The sequence below is a fragment of the Phyllostomus discolor genome, chromosome 6, assembly GCF_004126475.2.
Source record: "Phyllostomus discolor isolate MPI-MPIP mPhyDis1 chromosome 6, mPhyDis1.pri.v3, whole genome shotgun sequence".
In the NCBI taxonomy this organism is placed as follows: domain Eukaryota; kingdom Metazoa; phylum Chordata; class Mammalia; order Chiroptera; family Phyllostomidae; genus Phyllostomus; species Phyllostomus discolor.
This window is the reverse complement of record NC_040908.2, coordinates 130,505,061-130,527,469: the sequence shown is the minus strand read 5'-3', so window position 1 is coordinate 130,527,469 and position 22,409 is coordinate 130,505,061. Positions and strand designations below refer to the sequence as shown.

At 34.8% G+C, this 22,409-nt stretch overlaps 1 protein-coding gene and 1 long non-coding RNA gene across 3 annotated transcripts in view; one reads left to right on the top strand and one right to left on the bottom strand.

The window, feature by feature from the left end:
* Positions 1 to 22,409, bottom strand: part of USP47 (ubiquitin specific peptidase 47) — a 107,435-nt gene that overhangs the window by 9,076 nt on the left and 75,950 nt on the right. For both annotated transcript variants that reach the window (XM_028515548.1, XM_028515547.2), the window contains 12 exons: positions 20,747 to 20,914; positions 18,273 to 18,404; positions 17,755 to 17,831; positions 17,146 to 17,201; positions 14,917 to 15,029; positions 14,093 to 14,197; positions 11,521 to 11,728; positions 7,307 to 7,422; positions 6,866 to 6,985; positions 4,324 to 5,101; positions 1,407 to 1,582; positions 987 to 1,067 (listed from right to left, as the gene is read on the bottom strand). In XM_028515548.1, the coding sequence (XP_028371349.1) occupies positions 987 to 1,067; positions 1,407 to 1,582; positions 4,324 to 5,101; positions 6,866 to 6,985; positions 7,307 to 7,422; positions 11,521 to 11,728; positions 14,093 to 14,197; positions 14,917 to 15,029; positions 17,146 to 17,201; positions 17,755 to 17,831; positions 18,273 to 18,404; positions 20,747 to 20,914 (2,130 nt within the window). The remainder of the gene's footprint in view (positions 1 to 986; positions 1,068 to 1,406; positions 1,583 to 4,323; positions 5,102 to 6,865; positions 6,986 to 7,306; positions 7,423 to 11,520; positions 11,729 to 14,092; positions 14,198 to 14,916; positions 15,030 to 17,145; positions 17,202 to 17,754; positions 17,832 to 18,272; positions 18,405 to 20,746; positions 20,915 to 22,409) is intronic.
* LOC118501293 lies at positions 907 to 22,305 on the top strand. The gene is made up of 4 exons (XR_004903917.1): positions 907 to 919; positions 1,792 to 1,799; positions 20,603 to 20,615; positions 21,918 to 22,305. It is a non-coding gene; the product is annotated as an uncharacterized LOC118501293 (long non-coding RNA).

The following is a 22,409-nucleotide window of genomic DNA, read 5'->3' as shown; positions in this document are numbered from 1 at the left end:
GATAATACATTCATATTTCCCTTCTTGTGATAAAATGATCACAATTTTAAAAGTAAAAAGAATTATTTTTATGGACTAAAATGAGGGAAATACATAACTAATTCTCCAAGTACATTCATTACTTGTCTCAAAAGAGAAACGGTACCCACAGACCCACACTTGGAAGAAACATGTAAGTCAAAATGACTGTAATGGATCACACACACGAGATATGATTGGTGCCTTGAAAAATGTTTGTTGAATGAACAGAGGTATTTCATGAAAAATTTATCCCCTTTATTTGCTATTTATTTTTCACATTTGTCTAGGTCCCCAATAAGATATTATAAACATTTTGTGAATAATATCACAAAATAATAATAATACTCAACTTCTGAGCCTCAGTTTCTTCATCTATAAAACTGGAATAATAAATAGTAGTCACAGAGTTAATTAATGAGGATCAAAGGAGTTAATACTTATGAGCACTTTGAGCACATGGTAAACACTAGAAAAATGCCTGTTAAATACGAAAATGATACTCTGAACACAAAAAGAACCAATATACCCTACAGGTCAACTGTTACCCACCTGCAGCATTATACAATCATTTCCAGAAAATAAGCAGACACAAATCCCCTTTTAAAAGCAGGAAATTTTTGCCTCGCTCCAGCATTTACAGCTACACTTCTAAGCAGGGGCATGATAAAAAATGACCTGAGAGCTACATTCATCCCATGCCTGTTTTATAAATAAAATATTGGTGAGAAACAGCCACTCCCATTGGTTTTCTGTATTGTCAATGCCTGCTTTCATGCTACACTGGCAGCACTGAGTAGTTACAAAGAGGCAGCATGGCCTGAACAACTAAAAGATATGCTAGAAAAAGTATGCTGACATGTGGCTTAGAGAGGTAAAAAGAAGTGATTAATAACAAAATGTCTGCATCGTATGTTTTTAATAACTGCCAAAAGTGACTGTATCTTGCTCTTAAGTGCATTACTTACCTCTTGTTCATTGACTAGAAGCTGGTACACTTTAACTCTGTATTCTCCTTTTTTAAGTGCTCTCCCCAGTCTAATTGTAATCTATAAATTAAAAACATTTTTTAGATGTACTTTCTCAGCAGAACAAACAACCCATTATCACCCATTGTTTAGCTTGTTTTCCAAAATTCTCTACATAATGGGCTCTTGGAGAACAGGAGTATCTTTTACCCTCGATTACCCAGCACCTAGAACAGTAACTGACACAGTTAACATTTAACAAATGTTTGTTAGATGCATGAAAACAACAAAAACAACCACTAAACATCAAAGAAAAATTACACTTTTAGGGAATCAATTCCACCTTACTTGGATGTAGTGCAAGATGTTCTAGTACCTAACATTTAAAAGACACAGTTATTCAAAATTATTTTAATCAACCTTATTGTCATCTGAAAATGATGAAAGTGTCTCATTCAGTCGGACGCTCTCAAACTCTTGATTGCTGGCATACACTCGAAAGACCTTGAAGTGAGAGGACAAAACTCCAACAAAGGGCTCTAAATGTTGTTTGAAAGCAGCCAGAGTAATTCTTTTATCAACATGCACCATCAACCCTAAGCATAAAGAAATCAAAACAGAAACAAAACTGTAAAAGAAACCTCTTAGAGTACAAAACAGATCATCAACATGTTACTCTACTGGAAGCAGGGAAAAGCCCCCCCCTTTAGTTACTTGCCTTTTAGCAAATATACAACATTAGAGGGACAAAGAATACAGAAACTGAATACATGATAGGTATCATCTGACAGCTTTAAATGTTGAGATATTTGAGTGCTTATTTATTTATTTAGGCTTCTGACTTAAAAAATAAACTCCCAGGCAGACTTTTCAAATACATAGATCTGTAGTTGCGCATAGTAAAATGTGGGCACTGGCTGGGTTCCAACCCTAGCTCTTCTGCTTCCTTAAACATGGAGCAAGCTGCCAGCCTCTGTACTTGTATTTTTTCATTCAAAAGATGGAGGTAATAACAGTACTACCTCATAGCATTGCAGTGAATTCAATGAGGTAGTACAGTTATTGTGCTTTTTGCACAGTGCCAGGTAATATATAGCAACTGTCTCAAATTTTACTAGGAAAGGTAGTTCTGGGATTTCTACTAGGAGAAAAATGTCACGACTAGCATATAGAGATATGACTGGACTGTAACAGAAACATCTCAGTGGATCAGAAACTCCCACCTCCTCCAAAGTTCAGTTTGGGTTTTCCGGGCATTTTAATGTTACCTTTGATGACCTTTATTTTTTTCTAATGCTTATTATTTTAATCTTTTGTCCTTTATTATATGAGCCACTCATGAGTGTACTTCTGAAATATTTCTATTTATTCTGGTCTTTATATTCTAGTGAACAGCAAAACGCTCACTTGTCTCTTTCTCTTTAACAGGCAGTGCAGACTGCAATAGCTGAGGCACTGCCACAGGCCCATGGTCTCCCTGCAGTCCCTGTTTTTCTGTGAAATATATCGAAGGTCAAAAATGAGACCCTAATATGACTGCTGGTTAATGTTTTCAGGTCACTGCAATCTGGGGGATGCATTTTTCTGAGTGGACTTTTTCAATTTAATGTTCATTTACTGTTTTCCTAATTATTAAATACTGATTCACTATAGGAAATGTCACAAGTACCAATTAGACGAAAAGATAAACAGGGTAATAAACTTTTTAAATCCCCACTTCTAAGCATTAAGGAGTGCCCTAAATATTAATATTCCAGCTTTAAAAAAACAAGCCTCTAGTTGTGCTATCTGTACTCCAAATACCTCTATTATAAAATGGAGATAATAGTATTTATACTCCAAAATGTGTTTGTGGGTGAATTCATATAAAATGACTAACATAGACAGCCCTGATAAAAAGTGTTAGTGTAACTGACTGGCTATAATTATTTCGTAGTTTTAGAGTTTACCATCATATCAGTTTTCTTATCTACCTCTTCAAACTGAAGAGTTCAGTCCCTTCACAGTGCAACTGTCTTCAGGGTTTTCCTTTTTCTTTCCTTTCTTTTATGTATTTCTTGAATAAAATGGTAACTAAAATTATACAAAGAAGTTTCTGTGCAAATGCACTACATTTTTATTACCTTTACTTTCCTGTTTATACCCAAGTGCCTACAGACTACAACTAGGTCCAATTAGAACAGTATTTTTAGAGAAAGGTATATAATTACTCACTGAAACAATTCCTGGATTGTAACAGATAGCTTAAATATCATTCTTTTGAAAGTAGTTTGGTTATTACCTAAATGAATTGCCTACAGAGTACAAAGAATGTCACTATTCAGTTTCCAAATTCTTTGTAGCTATTTTACCTTGCCATTTCAACACTTTGACAAAGAACCTATGGTTATTACTCATTATCCATGTTTCGCAGGCACCTTAGATCACTAGGGAACTGTGATAAAGCAGACTTACTGCAGACTTCTGAAACAGCTGGCTACCATTCCTACTTCCCTATCTCTAAGCCAGTTTTCTAAACATGAAAAGGCATTTTCCAGTTTTCTCTTTTTCATTTCAAACAAACTTGTGTGGCTTCTGAAAGACTACATAAATATTTATTATTTCAATGAATGCTAATAAATCAGCCCACTATGAATTTCCAAAAAGGTTAAAATGGCCAGCATTCCCTTTTAAGATTTCATTAGCCATTCTAAGATGGAAATAAGATTCTTCAGACTATAATGCTTAAGGTTGAGACTATCATACAAATTTTAAAAACAAACCACTAAAAAAAATTTCTAACCTTTCCCTAAAGAGGAGCTACTTTTAATTTTAATTTCTTCAATGCTCTTAAAGGGTTGAGAATGACAAGAAAACACAGTAGCAACTGGCTAATTTTCTTTTAGTATAATGTGAGGGAAGTAAGGAATAGTGGTGGTAGTAATGGGGTGGAAGAATTCATACTAGGCATGCAATCAGAAAACATGAGTCTGATCCCAGTAGTGTGACCTACTCCCTTTGTAACCTCAGGCAAATTATGTAACCTATTTGAGCCAGTTTGCAAGCCTGCGCTCAATCCACTGAGCCACACCAGCCAGGGCAAAACACTTTTTTGAAAAAATAACTTATCTCACTAGAATTGTGACATCATTACTGTCACAGGTCTAAGAATACTGTTCACTATAACTGCATCAAAAATTAAAGGTAAGGCAATAGAAAATAGTCTTATAATCCAGGATGGTACAGGTGGTCTTAGAACAAAGTACCTAATTCTTAGCTGATTCTTTTAACTAAAATTTAAATAACCTGAGAATAAATTGATGCTGTTTCAAGGAGTTTTTTCTTTTTAAGTACATACATTTATGTCCTTCCCCAGAACCTTCATCTGCAGCATACGGTTCTGCTTTGAAATACATGTACTGTATTTCTCCCCTACTCTTGCCACTCTCATCATATTCACTATCAGTTCCAGAGTCTTCTTCTGCTGTATCCCATGTCTCTTTTTTTCCTTCATTTGCTTTAGTTCTTCTACTACTCGTGATGCTATGAGAGTCAAGTCCATTAGCCAAAGGGATCTGAGCGTTATCTGCATTGCACAAAGTGTCACTGCTATGACTGGAGCTAAGAATATCACTGTCCACTGAACTTGTACTCCTGTCATTATTCACATCTGAGTCTGATCGTTCTTCAGACTGAAAATTTTCAGGATCAGAAGTCTGAATATGCTGTTCAAGTTCTCTATTTTCCACTGATGCTGAAGAGTCTCTCTCATTGAGAGGTGATTCAATATTTTCAAAGTCACTTGTCTCAGTACTTTTGCTGCTGTCCCCATTATCTCCATCTTGCTGTTGCTGTAGTGACAAGCTTTTGAGTTTCTCAGTGCTTTCTTCCAGAATAGCTTCCACTGACTTTAGGCTCCCCACAGGTCCTTTAACTCTTTCACAATCATCATCCACATTACCAGAATCACCCCCAGCTTTCTGGTATGCTGTCCTTTTGGAGTACGATCCTGGGGATTGTTCAGGTAACAAAACAAATAATCTGATTGTATTTGCATGCCGATCCAGGAGTTTCCACAAATGAGAGTCTGTAAAGGCCATCTGGTAATCCAAAGTCTCAGAACTTTCAACAAACACCTAAATAGTAAGGCAGAGGGTTATATTGCATCATTAATTTTAGTGACATTCTCATCATCATAAGGATAATATCACATCAATACCAGAGAGTGCGTAAGTTATAAATTTTTGGAGGACAACGTTTCTAAAGGACACATGTATTGTTTTTGGAAACCACACAAAATACTTTTTATTTTCATACATCTTTATAATTAGTCATAAAACAGTGCTAAGGCAGATGGAACAAACACAAGCAGGTATCTTATTTACTGGGTTGCCCATTATTCAGAAAATTTCTGTATATACATCCTGCTTTTCAGGAAATCAAAGCTTAACATGACTACAGACATCTTGGGGATGCAACACCAAAATCCAGATTATAGAAAAAAATCTAATGGACAAATGATTTGATTCTATAGCAAATTAAACATGAAGAAGAATCTTTAGATTAAAATAAACTTTAGAGAGATATTATGACCTTTGTTTGGATCCTGATTTGAACAGACAAATCAATCCTATTAGGGAAATAAAAATTTATAAGGTAATCAGCGAATTTGAACACTGACTAACAGTTACTGGTTGGTATTAAGGCATTTCTCTTAATTTTTTAGGTGTAATAATGCAATTATAATTATACTTTTAAAAAAACTTCTCATCTTTTAGAGATATATATTCAGATTCCTTATAGATGAAATGATATGATGCTGGGGATGTTTTTCAAGTAATCCAGGGAAGTAGGTGGTTAAATACAGATGAAACAGGAGTTGGTAATTACAGAAGCTGGGTGATAAGTACACAGGGGTTCATTACACTATTTTCTCTATTTCTGTATATGCTTGAAATTTTCCAAAATAAAGTTTAAAAAATGAAATGCATATATACAAATTTGGCAATTATAAATACCATTCTGAGTTTTGCATAAAATATAACTATTATTCAATAAATGTTACACATCAGGACTAACAGCTAACCATTTAAAAACAAATCTCTCCCACTCCTTATCCTAAACCAGTATCATGTGGATTAGAGATTTTAATGTTACACACACATACACCACACAAAAGTACTAGAGGAAAATAGAGATAAATGAAAATTACACATTGGATTTATAATAAACAATACTAAAAATGGTTAAATGAGATAAGAGACAAAGATGAGTAAGACTGGAAAAGACGATAAATGAAAGACGACAAACAAGGCAACTTCTGAGTGAAACTCATCCAGACTAAACCAACGATGTTAGAAACAAACACATAGAAAAAATGATAAATAATGAAACACATAATTATATCAAGAGATGAAACAAAAACATCAACATGAATGTTCTCTTTTCTAACAGCTAAAAGGGTATGTGAAGAAAATAATGTTGAGTAAAGCCACTACGATAATTTTCTCTATACTAGGCATGCCTCTCACTTTCACCATGCAGTAGTACATTATGGGAGAAGCTCAAAAATGAATAAAATGCAGAGAATATAACCATAGTGGATAAAAACTGTCATGAAGGCTTCACCAAAGAGGCAGGAGTAATCTGGGGCTTGGAAAAAAAAATGTAGGGAGATGGCAAGGAACACTGCAGGTGGGAGTAGCTTGTGAACAAGGCAGAGAGGAGAACCAGGAAGACTGATTCAGAGGACAGAAAGAAGCCTGATCTGACCTGACTACAAAGAAAGGTAATTATTGGGAGAATCTAAAAGGTGGATAGCTCTAGAGGCTGGATTTATAATGTTAAACTTAATTTCATTTGTTATTACCAGAAAATAGTAATGAAAGAATAAGAGATACCTTGTTACTCCTAAAAAATCCTTCAGCTTTCAGGGTCTTACTGGGCACAGTGAGAAGACGCAAATCATTGTAGCAGCGTTCCAGCACTATTCTCATTGTTTCAGCAGGTAAATGAATAGCCTGTAATTAAAGTAATTTAATTGAAACAAGTAATTTAAAAACCCTCCATGAAATAACTGAACATATATTTCCAGGCCTGTTTACAATGATCCAGCCAAACACATCACTGTTTTATACATGTCTCCCACTTTCTTACCTCAACACTTTGGCCGATCTGTTTCTTCTCCTCAAGTGTTCTTCGACTACCTACAGTTGCCTCGAGCTATAAATACTGACTTCTAAAAGTAAATACTGATTCTGATATCTTACTCATAACTATCACACAGCGCTTTGTACAGAGCAGGCACTCAAAAACATTCATTGACCAATTTTAAAACTTACCTTTGAAATGAGCTGTTTGAACTCTGTAACGGTTTGATTTAAGTAAGCACGAACAGTGACAGGAGCAGCTACAGATTCTGCCTTTAGATCGACAATGTGAACTTTCACCATCACTTCTGTCACATTTGAAAACAATGAAAATGTAACTGGAGGTTAATTTTAAAGATGTACTGCACATAAGTAAATGCATTAATATGTTTCTATAGATGGCAAAGATAACATTTTTTACTAGTTATTAAAATGGTAGATGTAACACATGCTTTAACATGTTGTAACTTGCATAATTTGTCACATTACAAACATATATAAAGATATGAATATGAGCCTAATAAAAAAGTTCTAGATCACTTTAAAAAGATGACAAAAGTCAAAATGTAATTTTTAAAAATACATGGTTTGAGACTTTTGGTTAAGATGGTGGCATAGGTAAACTGGCTAGCCTCTTCACACAAACATCAAAATTACAACTAAAATACAGAACAACCATCACTCAGAACTGTCAGAAATTGAGCTGAATGGAAGTCTGACAATTACAGAATTCAAGAAATCACATGCATCCAGACTGGTAGGAGGGGCAGAGACATAGGAATGGGCTGGTCCCAAATCCACATGCGGTCGGTAAAAGTTCAGGAGGGATATCTTGGAAGCAAGGAGTCCCAGCCCCACACCAGGTCCCCCAGCTCAAAGTCCCAGTGCTAGGAAGATAAGTCCCCATAACTTCTGGCTGCAAAAGCCAGCAGGGATTGAGTCAGTGGAAGAAATTTCTAGAGTCCCAAGCAGCTCCTCTTAAAGAAACCACATACAAACTTAATCAGACTCACTCCCTCTGAACTACAGCGCCAGGGTAGCAACTTGAGAAGTACCAGTGGTGTACAGGAAGAAAGCAAAGTGTCTGGCATCAAAGTGAGAGCTGGGACAGCTTTCTTCCAGACTGGGAGACATTCAGTAATATCCCTTTTCTGAACTCTCCTGCACAGAGCCACAAAGCCAGCTGGCCAATGCCATATTTGAGACTGCATCAACCTGGCTAACACTGTTTGCCCTGCCCTGAAGATCCCTTGAGGCTCTGTCCCACCAAATGCAAGTGGCTTTTTCATAGGAATGGCTGGTCTTGCTTCATGCTTCACAACTTCCTAAACCCTCTCAAACAAGCAACAATCAGCCTCAGGGAGCCCAGAGCCCCCCCTATACCACTTGCTAAGGAGCCCCAGGCCCAGCCCCAGTAGCAACCAGCCTAGATTCACAGCTTGACTTCACCTGGGAATCTCCAAGCCCAGCACCAGTAGCAGCCATCTCAGACCGCTTTAAAACTCAGGCAGGGTGGCACTGGGCAAAACACATGGGGGGTGATGACCTTAGCCTGCAATACCTTGGAGATCCCAGAGCCTGTGCACCCAGAAGACAGCTACAGACCACACTGGGGCACCACCATCCTGCTCCTGAACAGAAACTTTGCAGAGATTGGTGGTCAGTGTTCATAGCCAGTCTTTGCAGCTGACTGGCCTGGGTAAATCCCTCCCATTGACCTGCCAACAGCAATCAAGCAACTACAAGAAGAGGGTGTACCTAGCCCACACGAAGAGCACACCTCCAGTACCCAGCCTGGGTGACAGGGGAGGCTGTGCCACTGGACCCTATAGGACACTTACTACATTAGGCCATACTACTAAGACATGGAGTCAAAGCAGCTCTGCCTAACACATAGAAACAAACACAGGGCAGCTGCCAAAATGAGAAAAAGAAACGTGGCCCAAATGAAAGAATAGATCAAAACTCTGGAAAAAAAAAAAAACTAAACAAAATGGAGATAAGCAACTTATCAGATAGAGCTAAAAATACTGGTTATAAGGATGCTCCAGGAACTTAATGAGGACTTCAAAGCATAAAAAGATACAGTCAGAAACAAAGGATGCACTAATTAAAATACAGGACAGTTTACAGGGAAACAGTAGAGTGGATGGAGCCAAGAATCAAATCAATGATTTGGAACACAAGGAAGCAAAAAACAACCAAACAGACCAACAAGAAGGAAAAGGAATCCAAAAAAACAAGGATAGTGTAAGCAGCCTCTGGAGCATCAAGGTGATGCAAGCAATCCAACCTTCTCATCATTGGGGTGCCAGAACAAGAAGAAAAAGAGCAAGAAATTAGAAATCTATTTGAAAAAATAATGAAAGAAAATTCCCTAATTTGGTGAAGAACACAGACATGCAAACCAGAAAGCACAGAGTCCCAAACAAGACGGATGCTAAGAGGCCCACACCAAGATATCATAATTAAAATGCTAAAGGTTAAAGATAAGGTGAGAATCTTAAAGCAACAAAAGTCTTAAAAGCAGTTAGTTACCTATAGGGGAGTTCCCATAGGGCTGTCAGCTGATTTCTCAGAAGAAACTTTGCAGGCAAGAATGGATTGGCAAGAAATATTCAAGGTCATGAAAAGCAGAGACATATAGCCAAGATTGCTCTACCCAGCAAAAGTATCATTTCAAATCAAAAGATAAAGAGCTACCCACACAAGAAAAAAACTAAAGAAGTTCATCATGATCAAACCATTATTATATGAAATGTGAAAGGGATTTAAGAAGAAGAGAATCAAAACTATGAACCATAAAATGGCACAAATACATATCTATCAACAACTGAATCTAAAAAACAAACTAGGCAAACAAGAAGAACAGAGAATCATGGATATGGAGAGCATTTTGATGGTTGCCAGATGGGAAGGGATGTGGGAGAATGGGTGAAGAGGTCAGGGGACTGAAAAGTACAAATAGGTAGTTACAGAATAGCCATGGAGATGTAAAACACAGCGTAGGTAGTGGAGTAGCCAAAGAACCTATGCATGACCCATGAGCATGAACAATGGTGTGGGGACTGACTAAGGGAATGGGGGGGGTACAGCGTTGATAGGGGCAAAAGGGAAAAATTGGGATAACTATAACAGCATAATCAATAAAATATAATTAAAACAAATAAAAATAACAAAAAATAAAAATATATGCTTTGTTTCCTTATAAAACATAATGCCACTCTCAGATTTATTAAGCATATTAAAAATATATTTCCAAAGTTCCAAAATACATGCCTAAAACACAACATTAAATACAAATAGCTATTTGTATTTAGTTTATATAACTTTACTATTTAATATAAAACAAATAGTAAAGGGGACATAGCAGCTGTACTTGCTTTTGAATAATCTTTATTAAATCATTCAAGGCCTTGTTTATAAGTTATACAATTCACACTCACGTTTGGAGATCTCTTAAAAAATAGTTTTATTGCTCACTCATGTTATTCTTTGATCATAATTTTTATTATCCAGGCTCAAAAATAATCTGCAAGGAAAGGCTCCAAAGGAACCCTTTGCAGATAAGGCAGAGTCTGACTGAAGAAGCCCTGAAAGAATACCACACTTAATCCACTTCGGACAGAGGAGTCTTAATTAAAAAAAGGAGGGGAGGTGCGCAGAGGAGCCACAGAGGAACACAACTTGAAAGGCTAGAAGAATTCTTGTATATTCAGCTTTTACGAATTAAAGTAGAGAACATAAACCTGACTTCTGGTAAACAACCAACACAAGGGAATTAAGGTCAACACAATAACAGTAAGAATTTGGTAAAAACATTTTAAACATTTTGATTTTGCCCTATTTGTTGTAGTTTAAATATAATGATTACTAGAAAATTTTGGACATGTAACCACCTTAAAGGATGACTTTGGGTAAAGCTACAGGCATGGTGTTTTGCTTTTCAGACCAGTCTCAAAGAAAAAAATACCTTCACACACTGAAAAATGTGACAGATTTAATAGAAACAAAAAAGGCTGAAGTCCCTGGAACCCACAGAAATGGGGAGGAGGAAGAAAAATTTAAAAGGTTGACAGCAATGAGTTATGAAACCATTTTTTCAAAGGGATCCTGAGAAACAGACTCTACTTCTAAGGCTTTATGGGAATATGTGTTTTGTGGTGCAGGGTCTTCTTATAAATGGGGGCGGGAGGGGAAGGATTACTCAATACTGAAGAAAAATCCCACTGAACACTGTTGTTTAAATTTTGCATGTACCTCTTTAAAAGTAATCTAGAATTTAATTCCAAGCTTGATATTATCAAAACTATTTTAAGAACATATAAAAATTAAATGTGTTTCTAAAACAAAACCTTTATAAAAATGTTAAGTGCACTACTATACAAAACACTGACATTCCTTACCCCCAGGTTTATAGGACTGAAAAACTTGGTCGGGTTTCCTAGTCTCCAACAGCAGATCAAACATGTATGTTGACTTGACTCCACCTAGTAGAAGTCCCATTGGTGTATCTTCTTCTCCTTCATATGATCGTTCAAGATAATCATGAAACTCATCATATTTAACAAGGCGACAACAATCCATGGGTATTACCTCTTCCAAATCCATCATCTAAAAGAAAATGGCCCCCAAGGATAAATATAGAATGTTTTATCCTGATGTGTAACTGCACTCACATTTAGAGTTCTCTTTTATAGCATCTCTTAGTAGGCCCTAACAAACACACCCATGTTTACAATTTACATCGAAACTCAAGGACATTAAAGTTAAGGACATAACTTAAATGCTACTTTTAAATAACCACATTTCATTATCCATCAAATCATACAACCTATGCACTAACATATTTTAAAGACAACTGTATTTTAAAAAGTTAATATTCTAAACTTTAGATGGACTCAAAATCAATGTATTATAAATTACTGCTCTATAATCACTAAGCTGGAAACAAGGGGAAAACTATCAACTAGAATAAACATCTTTTGTTTTCTTAATCCAGTTTGGACAAGAATCGATAACTCATGTACCTAGTAACCATCTTTAAGTACAGGAGGACAGCACACGTCAGAAAGCTACCATAAAGTCTATAGCTTCCCTGCCTCCCAAGTGCTGCCCCATTCCTTGTTGGACTATCCCCTTCAATATTAGCCTACAGAATACGTAAAGCTCAGGGCACAGGAATTCCTATCATAAAATTTCCCTCTATTCCATATCACTAGTAGATAGCATACCTGGATGCAACATCTCTTAAGTTGGAAAGAACCTCCTGGAGAAGCACAGACACCTCATTACTTCAAAGAAAAAGGTGTGTGTCCCCACTGACCTCTACTCAACCTCACTCTCATCCCCAAAGATCAGCTCTATTTTTGGCACATAAGGTTGATTATTCCTCTGTTCTGTTTGTTTGATTCTTTATATTCAGAAACTTTTACTTCCTACTTTTAAGACAATATTTTTTTCTTCATGCCTTAAAAACTGATGGAATACAAACTACCCTACTGCTATCACTCATTGACCTTGCTGTGTAAAATTGTTTAGTAAAGACATATTCTCCATTTTAGTCTAATTTGGTTTCACTATGATCTTGAAATGATGTCTGTATGTTTAAAGGATTTTTACTTTAATAGGGTCAATCCAGAGCCATCCATCCACCCATTTTATTGCTTGTTCATTGACTTACTCACATTACCATATAATTCTGACTCTCCTATATGCCTGGCAAAAGTACTGAAAATGAAATCATGAGCAAAACCAGAACACTCTTCACCCTTGTAAGTGCTTTCAGTTTAGTGAGGAACGATGACATTAATTAAATCACATAATATAAATTTTCAATACTGACTTCTATGAAGGGCCAGGCACCTAATAAAAAGTGGATCTCAAACTTCAATGTGCTTAAAAATCACCTGAGGTAATTGTTTAAAATGCATATTTCCAAGCACAAACACAGAAATTCAGAGTTATTTGCAGGAATTAGTTTTTTTTTTTTTAATAGGAATGCAATTCTGGTGCAAGTTGTATGAATCACATTTTGAGAAACAATGTCAGCTATCATGTGTACTATTTCTATTTCTCACATTGGTTCTAATACAATTGTAAGTAACAGTCTGGTATATAATTTTTTCTCTAGGTAATGACTGCTTAATTTCAGTCAAATGATATTAATGTTTATAGAAAAGGACATAAAATTTTAATTTGCCAAGTATCACAGACAATATTTAGAATAATCTGGTTAAAGAATACTTCCCTTTCTATTTGCCTTTCAAAACCCACTAATGACTTTGCATTGTTCTTAAAAATGCAAACTTCTATCATTGAAAAGTCTGTAATTTCATTTTATGCTTGTCTATTCTCATTCAAGACAATCAAAACCTAATGTTCCTTTTTTTCCCTTTCTTGATCATGCTATGCACTCCCTCACCTCAGTCTTGATACACACTGCTACCTCTAGTTAAAATATTCTTCCCTGAATTTTTGCATAGCTGTCTCCTTCTCATGGTGAAAGTTTCAGAATAAATAATCTCAATATACTCCTGATTTACTTTATAGCATCTAAACAATAAAATATTTGCAAATTTTGATGTTTAATATGTTTTATCTGTCTTTTGCCCCAATGGATTATAAACTCAGTGAGGGCAGTGAGCATGCCTGCTCACTCTGGTATCTCTAACACCTTATGTTGTCCTGTGCACTCTAGTGCCTCCAACGTCTCATATGGTAGGCACTCAATACGTATCTGTTAGATGCATGTAAAGAATAAGTAAATATTTTTGAGAAATTTCTCAAAACCAACTTAGTATGTTTCAAAAAAGAGGTATAACCTACATTTTAAAAAAGATATGACTTAAATGAGCTATCAACATTATTGCAAGTGCTTATATTATTACTGACTATAATAAAAAAACTTTGGAAAACATGTTAATACCATTATCTAAGATATCAATAATTAAATGCTAACAGTGCAATTAAACATACCTTGTAAGCCATTTCTACTGCTTCCTTTAATGTCTTATCCTTATGAACCTCCAACTTATTTTCCATCATTACTTGTTTCACAGGATGCAAACAGAACAATTTTATCTAGAAATTGTAAAATATCATCATCAACTCACAGCAGGTCACAAGTCGGAGCTTAATTCTTTTACAGACAGAATTTTTTTCCTAATAGTCAAAATACTGTATGTTTTAAAAACATAATTGGAACCATTCTCTCTGGTGTCTTTTTCTTACTTATAATTGATAGTGATTGTATTTCATGTCATTAAGAAATTTAAGAGCATCATTTTTAACATGTATATCTTTCTTTTTGAGCATTTATCATAATTTATATAATCATTCCCCTACTAATATAATTTAGGTTGTTTCCAATTTTTCTTGAGTTTGGAAAATACTGTGATGAATGTCTCTGTGGTCAAAATTTTATAGCATCTGTAATTATCTCACTAGGTAATATTTCCTTAAGAGAATTATATATAAAATAATATGAATTTGCGTAAGGCTCTTGATAAATTCTACTCAATATCTATGCAGAAAAGTTTTAATTTAATCTTTTTGTAGCAGAGTATGACAATGTTCATCTTACTGTAACTGCACCAGCACTGAGCATTACCGCACGTTAGTGTTCTTTAATGCATACTCTGAAACCCTGTCTTAGCTCAGCAGTGTGGTTGGCTACAATGGTTAGTGGTCATGACTGTGTAACCACCTACAGAGCCAACCCTGTCAGTGAGCTGTGAGAACTGCAGTTAAGCAGACTTCAATAGCACTTTTTAATTAAAAGTTAAATTATGAAATCTAACCTTGCATGTGTTGCGCTCGATTTCTCGTTGCCTCTTTTCTTGTTCTTCCAGTTCTCTCTCTCTTTGCACCAATTTTTTAATATGTTCTGGATATTCATCTACTTCTAGAAATTCTATTAATAATAAAAACAGGGTAAGACTGTTACTGAAATTGAGCTTCCTGTATTTTATTTTGTTCTACTATGTTCCCATTGTACATAATTCTACTATAGTTCTCATCAAAATATATCTCAATTATGTAAATCTCTTGATTTGAAACATGAGCTTCTTCCAGACAAGGGTAAAAAGGTAGTTAATAATAATACATGATTAGGTCTCATATTTTTAAAAGACATATATTTACCCATAATAGCTCCTGGCTCCAGGACAACTCTACGTAGATTACTATTTTTAGAATAAAAACATTTCTCTGAAACTTGTAAATAAAACAATTTCTGACTTCAAATTGTATTACCGCCATAAAATTATGTGACCATGGACCAGTTTTACTTCTCCAGACTATGGTTTCTTCAGCTTATTACCAGCACCTACCCCACCAGTTATCACCCAGTGTATAATAAAATGTAATAAATGCTGTTGCTATTGCTACTACTACAAATGCTACTTATTTATTATTCCCTAATATAATTATCCTGTCTTTGTTCTCAAAGCAGTCTTTAAGCTGCCTTCTAATAAAAGAATTTCATATGGAACTCAAAGTATTAAAAGTGACATTATGAGATTATGATACCATTTAATAAAGCCAATGATTATTATTAAATGAGAACTTAATATAAATTTAATATACATTTAAAAATCATGCCTCTGTGAAAGGTAAAAATCTACTTTTAGAAGCGCACTCTAATTCTAATTCTAAAAATATTCCATGTCATACACAGAGCGCCCTCTGGTGCTTCAGCACAGACCTACAGCCAGGGCAGTGAATAAAAAGAAAGCTGAGTTTTTGCTCTACTGGAAATAATCTGGAATGCTGGATGCTAAAGAGGACATATGAACTATAATCCTGGCTCTGCCTCTGGGTAGCTATGACAGTGGATGAGTTACTTTTTGGGTTATATCAAATGACTACTCCTACTCTAAAATCTTTGTTCTAAAATGACTTATTATAATTGCCTTTCTTTTCATTAATTCTATAGTAAATTATTGATAAACCACTATATGACTGACCCTGAACTATACTTTTGGTGAAAAGATGAGTAAGTCCTAAGTCTTGCACCAAGTGAATTCACAATCTGATGGAGTTTACAAAAATGTAAATAAAACACATTGCTTAAAATAGATTTACTCATAGCATGGTAGTTTCTAAATAAAGAACATGTTAAAATCAGTGACAGTGAAAATATTATTTTAATTATGAAAAGAATATAAGTAAACACCATCTGTGTTTATAACTATGTACATGCACAAACGCACACCTCTATTTGCAATACTGCTTTAGTCAGAGTTAGCAAGTTAGCTTTAGTCAGGAACTGCAATTTTTAAAATAATTACAAAAAAAAAAGACAATCTCACATGTTTTGTATACAAGATTATTTGGGGGGAATTCTTAATAAAATTAAGACATAATAAAGGAGGCATACTAGACTTGTAAAACCTTACTTGCTTTTTAAGCAAACAGCAAAGGTATTTATAACTCTAGCTCCTAAGAACATTTGAGTGCTAACTGGGAATTTTATTCCATCTGCGGTCCCCATTTCAAAACATTTAGATTCTAAATACCCAAAAAGAGTATAACAGAGGAAAACAATAATAGCTAAATCTGAGTTTTTACTATGTACCAGACATGATGCTAAATGCTTAAAATGTTACCTCATTTTTTAAAACAACCTTATAAAACACTAAGTATTCCTACTTCACAGACATGGAAAGTAAGACTTAGAGAAGTTAAATAACTGGGTCTAGGACATGCACTTGGTGAGTTCCGACTGCTACACAGGCCTGGAGGTTATCATCACTAAACTGCACACAGTACAATCTTACTGCAAATGAGGATCTGGTTTATTCAATGTAGAGTAAGTTCTGTCTCTTAATGTACTAGAAAATAGCTAATTTTAGCCCAAGGATTTTTACCAGTTGATATTCTCTTAACAGTTTTTATAATTAATTCTTCCATGCATAAAAAAACTTAATTATCCTATCAGTTAAAAGTGGTTACCTGGGTTTGCAAAACTTGCAAAAGAAATTAGTTTATACTACAGATTAAAATCAAATTACTATATGTTAACATACTTGCATTTCTTGCTGGATCCTTCAGTCTATATATCAGCATATATGCATTCGTGGAGCTGGTGGAAGTACAAATATGATTAATGGGGACAAAAAGTAGATTGGGAAGATTCCATTTCCTAGCATCAAATATTTATTTAAAATATTTTTTGTTTTAAACAATTAGAAAATCATGAAACTGTTCTCAAAGAGGTTCACATTTAAAACATTCTAGGAAAAAAATCTACTTTGCTTTTACTGATACATTTATGAGAAGATTCCATACCACCTCTTGGTAACAGTATAGTTTTCAAAAGAACCTGTGTCCTAGAATGATTACTATAGTTAAGTAAGGACTCAACAAATTTTTTCTGGAAAGGATCAGATAGTAAAAGTATGATCTGGGCTGCAATTACCTAACTCTGCTGTTGTAGTGCAGTAAGATCAGCACACATTTAAACAAATGAGTATGCTGGTGTTTCAATAAAACTTTATTTCCCAAAACTAGAAGTAGACTCGACTTGACCTATGGGTTACAGTTTGCCAACCTCTAGGTTAAACCTTTTTAATGATAAAAAAATGCTGAGAACCTATCATTAATTTATAAACACTGGAAATTATGAAGTTATTTACCTTGCAAAAGCACTGGAGTAATACCCTCTGCTTCCTGAAGATCCACCATGTGTTTTCTTAATGTCTTCTTGTGTTATCTGAAAAGTTGGTACATTATTTACTTTTTGGTAAAATCTGTAACACCGTTACCTTTATGGCTATATGTAACCCAATTTTTAACCTCAGTTAAATGGACCATACAGATACCAACTCACAAAATTTAACCATAATCAGTGGCTGCTAGTGGCCAATCAGTTCTAATGCTTCTAAATGGCCATATGAAGGCTCAGGACAAGAAGAAAATTGGGAGTCTATCTCTGGAAACACTCAGCGAGCCCCAAACAAAACAAAACCAAGAAATAACATCAATAAACAAAGCAGGAAATTTACTAAAAGTAAGAACAAAAAGTCTGATTTGGTATGTGTCTTAAAATGCTTCACTGGTCATATTCAGTCTCCCATTTCAATAAACCCTGATATTGATAGAAACATCCTGATCTTGTCTTTTAGAATAATAATCTTTAAAATCCCCTCCTTACCCTGCTGACATGTTGATCATTGAAGCTGTACCACTGATCGTCACTGAATGACTTTATACAAGCATAATAATGACCACCAGCAGCGCTCCCCGAATGAACCATAACGGAGAAGAGCTCATAGATCAAGGAATTCTAAGGGAAAAAAATAAAGGTAGCTCAAGAAGAGGAAAAACACAAAATCCTTTATTTGTATATTTCCTAGTCTTTATTAATACATAGTAAAGTAACATGTTAGTTATCCTATATATTTACTGTAGATTAACCCTCCTCAAAGATAATTAAAATGGCAAGTCACCACATAAATGTATACACTGCAAGTTTCACAAGTTTTATTCACTGTATCCCTTCACATTTTAATTATGCTACATCCTCTGGAACTATGCACATCTGAAATATAATTTACTTATTGATGTAAAAAAAGAAAGTAATAGTCTAAAATTTGAAAAGCATGTGTCAAATATAAGGCTAATCTAATATGAATGGTCAAGATCAATAAATCCCAAATAACTGTTTTTGATTCAAATAAAATTATACTTCATTTACAAAGGAGATGAGGGATAGAATAATTTGCAACATCTAATGTATTTATGTAATATCTGTGATACGGTGATCTACTGATGTGATATTTCAGGTATGCAAAACTGGGTCAACATTAGAAAAGCCATCTATGCAAGCAATTTTCAACCTTTTCATCTCATGGCACACATAAACTAATTACTAAAATTCTGTGGCACACCAAAAAATATGATTTTTGTCAATCTGACAAAAAAAGGTATAGTTTTGATCCATTCACACCAGATGGCTATTGTTTAAGCTGTTGTCATTTTTTATTTGACAATCTCAGGGAAAAGAAATCAGTGCCCCTGGCTAAATAATCAGGTATTACACGTTTTAAAAATTCTTGTGGCACTTCAGTGCACCATGGCACACTGGCTGAAACTCACTGATCTATGAAATGCAGACTGAAGAAGGAAAATTACATGCTCATATCAACTGACCCAGAAACAGTATTTCACAAAATCCAGTATTCATTTGTGATAAAAACTATCTACAAATTGAGAATAGGGAAACTTCCTCAACTTGATAAAGAACATCCATAAGACACCTATAACAAACATCATAATTAAAGATGAGAGACTGAACACACTGCTCGTGAGCCTCGGAACAGTGCTAGAATGTCCTCTCTCACTATATTACTCAATGTCGTAAGGGAAGACCTACCCACTTTAATAAGCCAATGGAAAAAAACTGTAATTGTCTATGCAGAAAACCAGGCACAGGGTTGGATTTTGCTCTTAAGTCAGTGTGCCAACCCATTCCTTGAATGTAACGTTCCTTATACTAAGTTATAATATATCCCCACATTATTCATTTCATAGCAATTCACACTCATCTATCCGCCCTGAAAGAAATAGGTAATTTTGGTCTTGGGCTAAAAATAGATTTATGTACTTGAAAACCTCATTCTCAAATATTGCCAAAAAACCTGTATATGTAATATGACTCTAAGATTGAGCTAGTGATCAGTTTTCATGCTAGTTACTCACATTCACACTGTGTTCAAGATATCTGCTCTGTAATTCTCACTTCATTAAAGCAGGTTATATGAATGTGGAAGAAATGGTTTGATAAAATGTTAAAAATCATTGACACAGTGACAAAAAAAGGTTCTATCCTGGAGATTATCCAGCTTTGTAGTTTTAAAATTATAATTCATGGAACTATAACATTTTTTAAGTGCCCTAGGGCTGTCATGGGACTGGGGGCCAGGGGAGGAGGAAGCGGACTGAGGGCTTTGTCTTTCCCCTGCCTTGAAAAGATCAGTTCTGAGTGAGGCCCAAGATGGCGGAGGAGTAGGTGGAAACTAGACTAACCTCCTCCCAGGACCAATCTGGAATTACAATTAATTGTAGAGAAATCATCCTGAATAACCAACTGAACACTAGCTGGAGAGAAGCTTTATAATCACAGACAGGGGGAAGGAACCACCTCACCACAGTGTGGCGGGACATAAACAAACAAACAAACAAAAAAATAAAAAAATCAGTTCTATTATTAACTATTTCATAAAGGATTCCACAGCCAGAATTTTAAAAATCAAAAGATTTAATGTTTTATTTTGCTGTATGAGAAAACTCTAAGATACGAGATATCTGAGTTGTAGAGGCTTGCTGCAACTTTAAGGGCCGACGTCCTGATTACTAGGGCCCTTTCCACACCATCACCCACCTTGTCTACATAATCGCAGTTCAGCCTCCCAAAAATTAATGCTCCCACCTGTAAGTAGTTTCTCCTAAGTTTAATTATAATCACATAAATGCATAAAAAAGAATGTCTTAAAAAGTCTTAATTTTCAAAAATTAAACTCCTTTTAAAAAGAACTTTATCAGTCACACAGCTACATAATTGTATACACTAGCCCAGAGATACTTTATTCTCTCTTTCAACTAAACACCACACACTGTAATGGCTACCTTTTCAAGACCAGGTTTTGAAATCTTTTCAGTTCCACTGTTGCTCTCAAGGCAGATGCCTTCATCAACACCATCATCATTGGAGAAATCATTGCTCATCTGATCACTGTGACAACTGCCTTCGTTTTCTGCTCCACTGTCGGTGCAACTTTCAGTCTGAGGGGATTTCTTAATAAAACATAAATATTTCACAATTACAAACTAAACACAGGAAAAATATATACTCAAGTAAACTCTTTAACTATATGCTGCTTTTCACATAATTTAAGATGTTATTGTTAATAAAATATTTTAAGTGAATTTAGTTTTTCTCTAAAAGACTCTAAAAAAATAAAACAAGAGTGTATTTTAAAAACAATTAATTCCTTAAAATTCTAATACACCAAATCAGTGATTCAGAATTCTATTAAACCATACTTATGTTTATAGTTGCAAAGTAACAATAAAAAGTATTTCTTTCACCAAAATGAAAAAAAGCAGAGAACCAAAGCTCCAAAATGAGCTGTTTTTGTTCTCAAATCCCCAAAGATCATATTTTATCATTATGCTAGGTATTATATCAAGGTATTATATTCAGTTTATTGGTATTATATTCAGTTTGTCATTATGCTAGGTGTTACAGATGATTAGAAAAACAAGATGTATCTATCCTCAATAATTTTATACTCTAGTATGTAGGAGGTGGAAATATAACAACAGCAAATCATACTTTTTCACGCTTTTATGGTTTTTAAATTCCTGTCATACATATTTAAATGGAAGAAATCTACTTCTAAGACTTCTTTCCTCCTTTTTGTTTAATGTTTTATATATGTATCTAAAATGTTGTTATTTAAATAATTTAAGAATTCTCATTTAAGGCATGGCATAGAAGTTCTTGAATTAACCAACTAATATAAAAGAAGCATCAATTTTTTTGTCAAGAACTTTGCTGTAGGGACTGCATCTGACATGGTCTTCATCCCTTTAGTTGATTCAAGGAAAAATGGAGGTAAAAAGCAACTTTAGAACTCCACACTAAGTCCAAAGAGATCATTCCCGAAACTCCTTTAACTAAGCCAGAGCATCTTCTCTTTTCTTCTCCCAAGAAATGAATTTAGAACTTCCTAAAAGTTCCTGTCAAACTTTATATCTAGGTTTTCATCCCTTGGAAAAGATTTCCCTTTATAAGAAATATTGGGTTGGTTAAAAAGTCCATTGAGTTTTTTTCTGTAAAATAAGACACATTTTTCATTTTCACCAATAACTTTATTGATTTGGATATTTTGAGTATGTTGGCTATTTCCCATGTTGGAGAACATTGACTATTCTCAATCAATGTCTCAATTTGATCACTATCAACTTCAACTGGTAGACCCAACTGTGGAGCATCATCCAGTGAGAAATCTCCAGCACGAAACTTAGCAGACCACTTTTGAGATGTTGGATCAGTCACAGCATCTTCTTCATACACTGCACAAATCTTTTTTGTGTTTCAGTTGCATTTTTACCTTTGTTGTAATAATAAAGCATCGTACAGTGAAAATGTTGCTTATTTTCCTTCATCTTCAATATTAAAATGGCTAAACAAAAATTTGCTAACTTTAAGTTTTTTTAAATGCATGCTGATATGACAGCTGTCAATACAATCTATCAAAACTGTTTTGAATGAGGTTAAAAATAA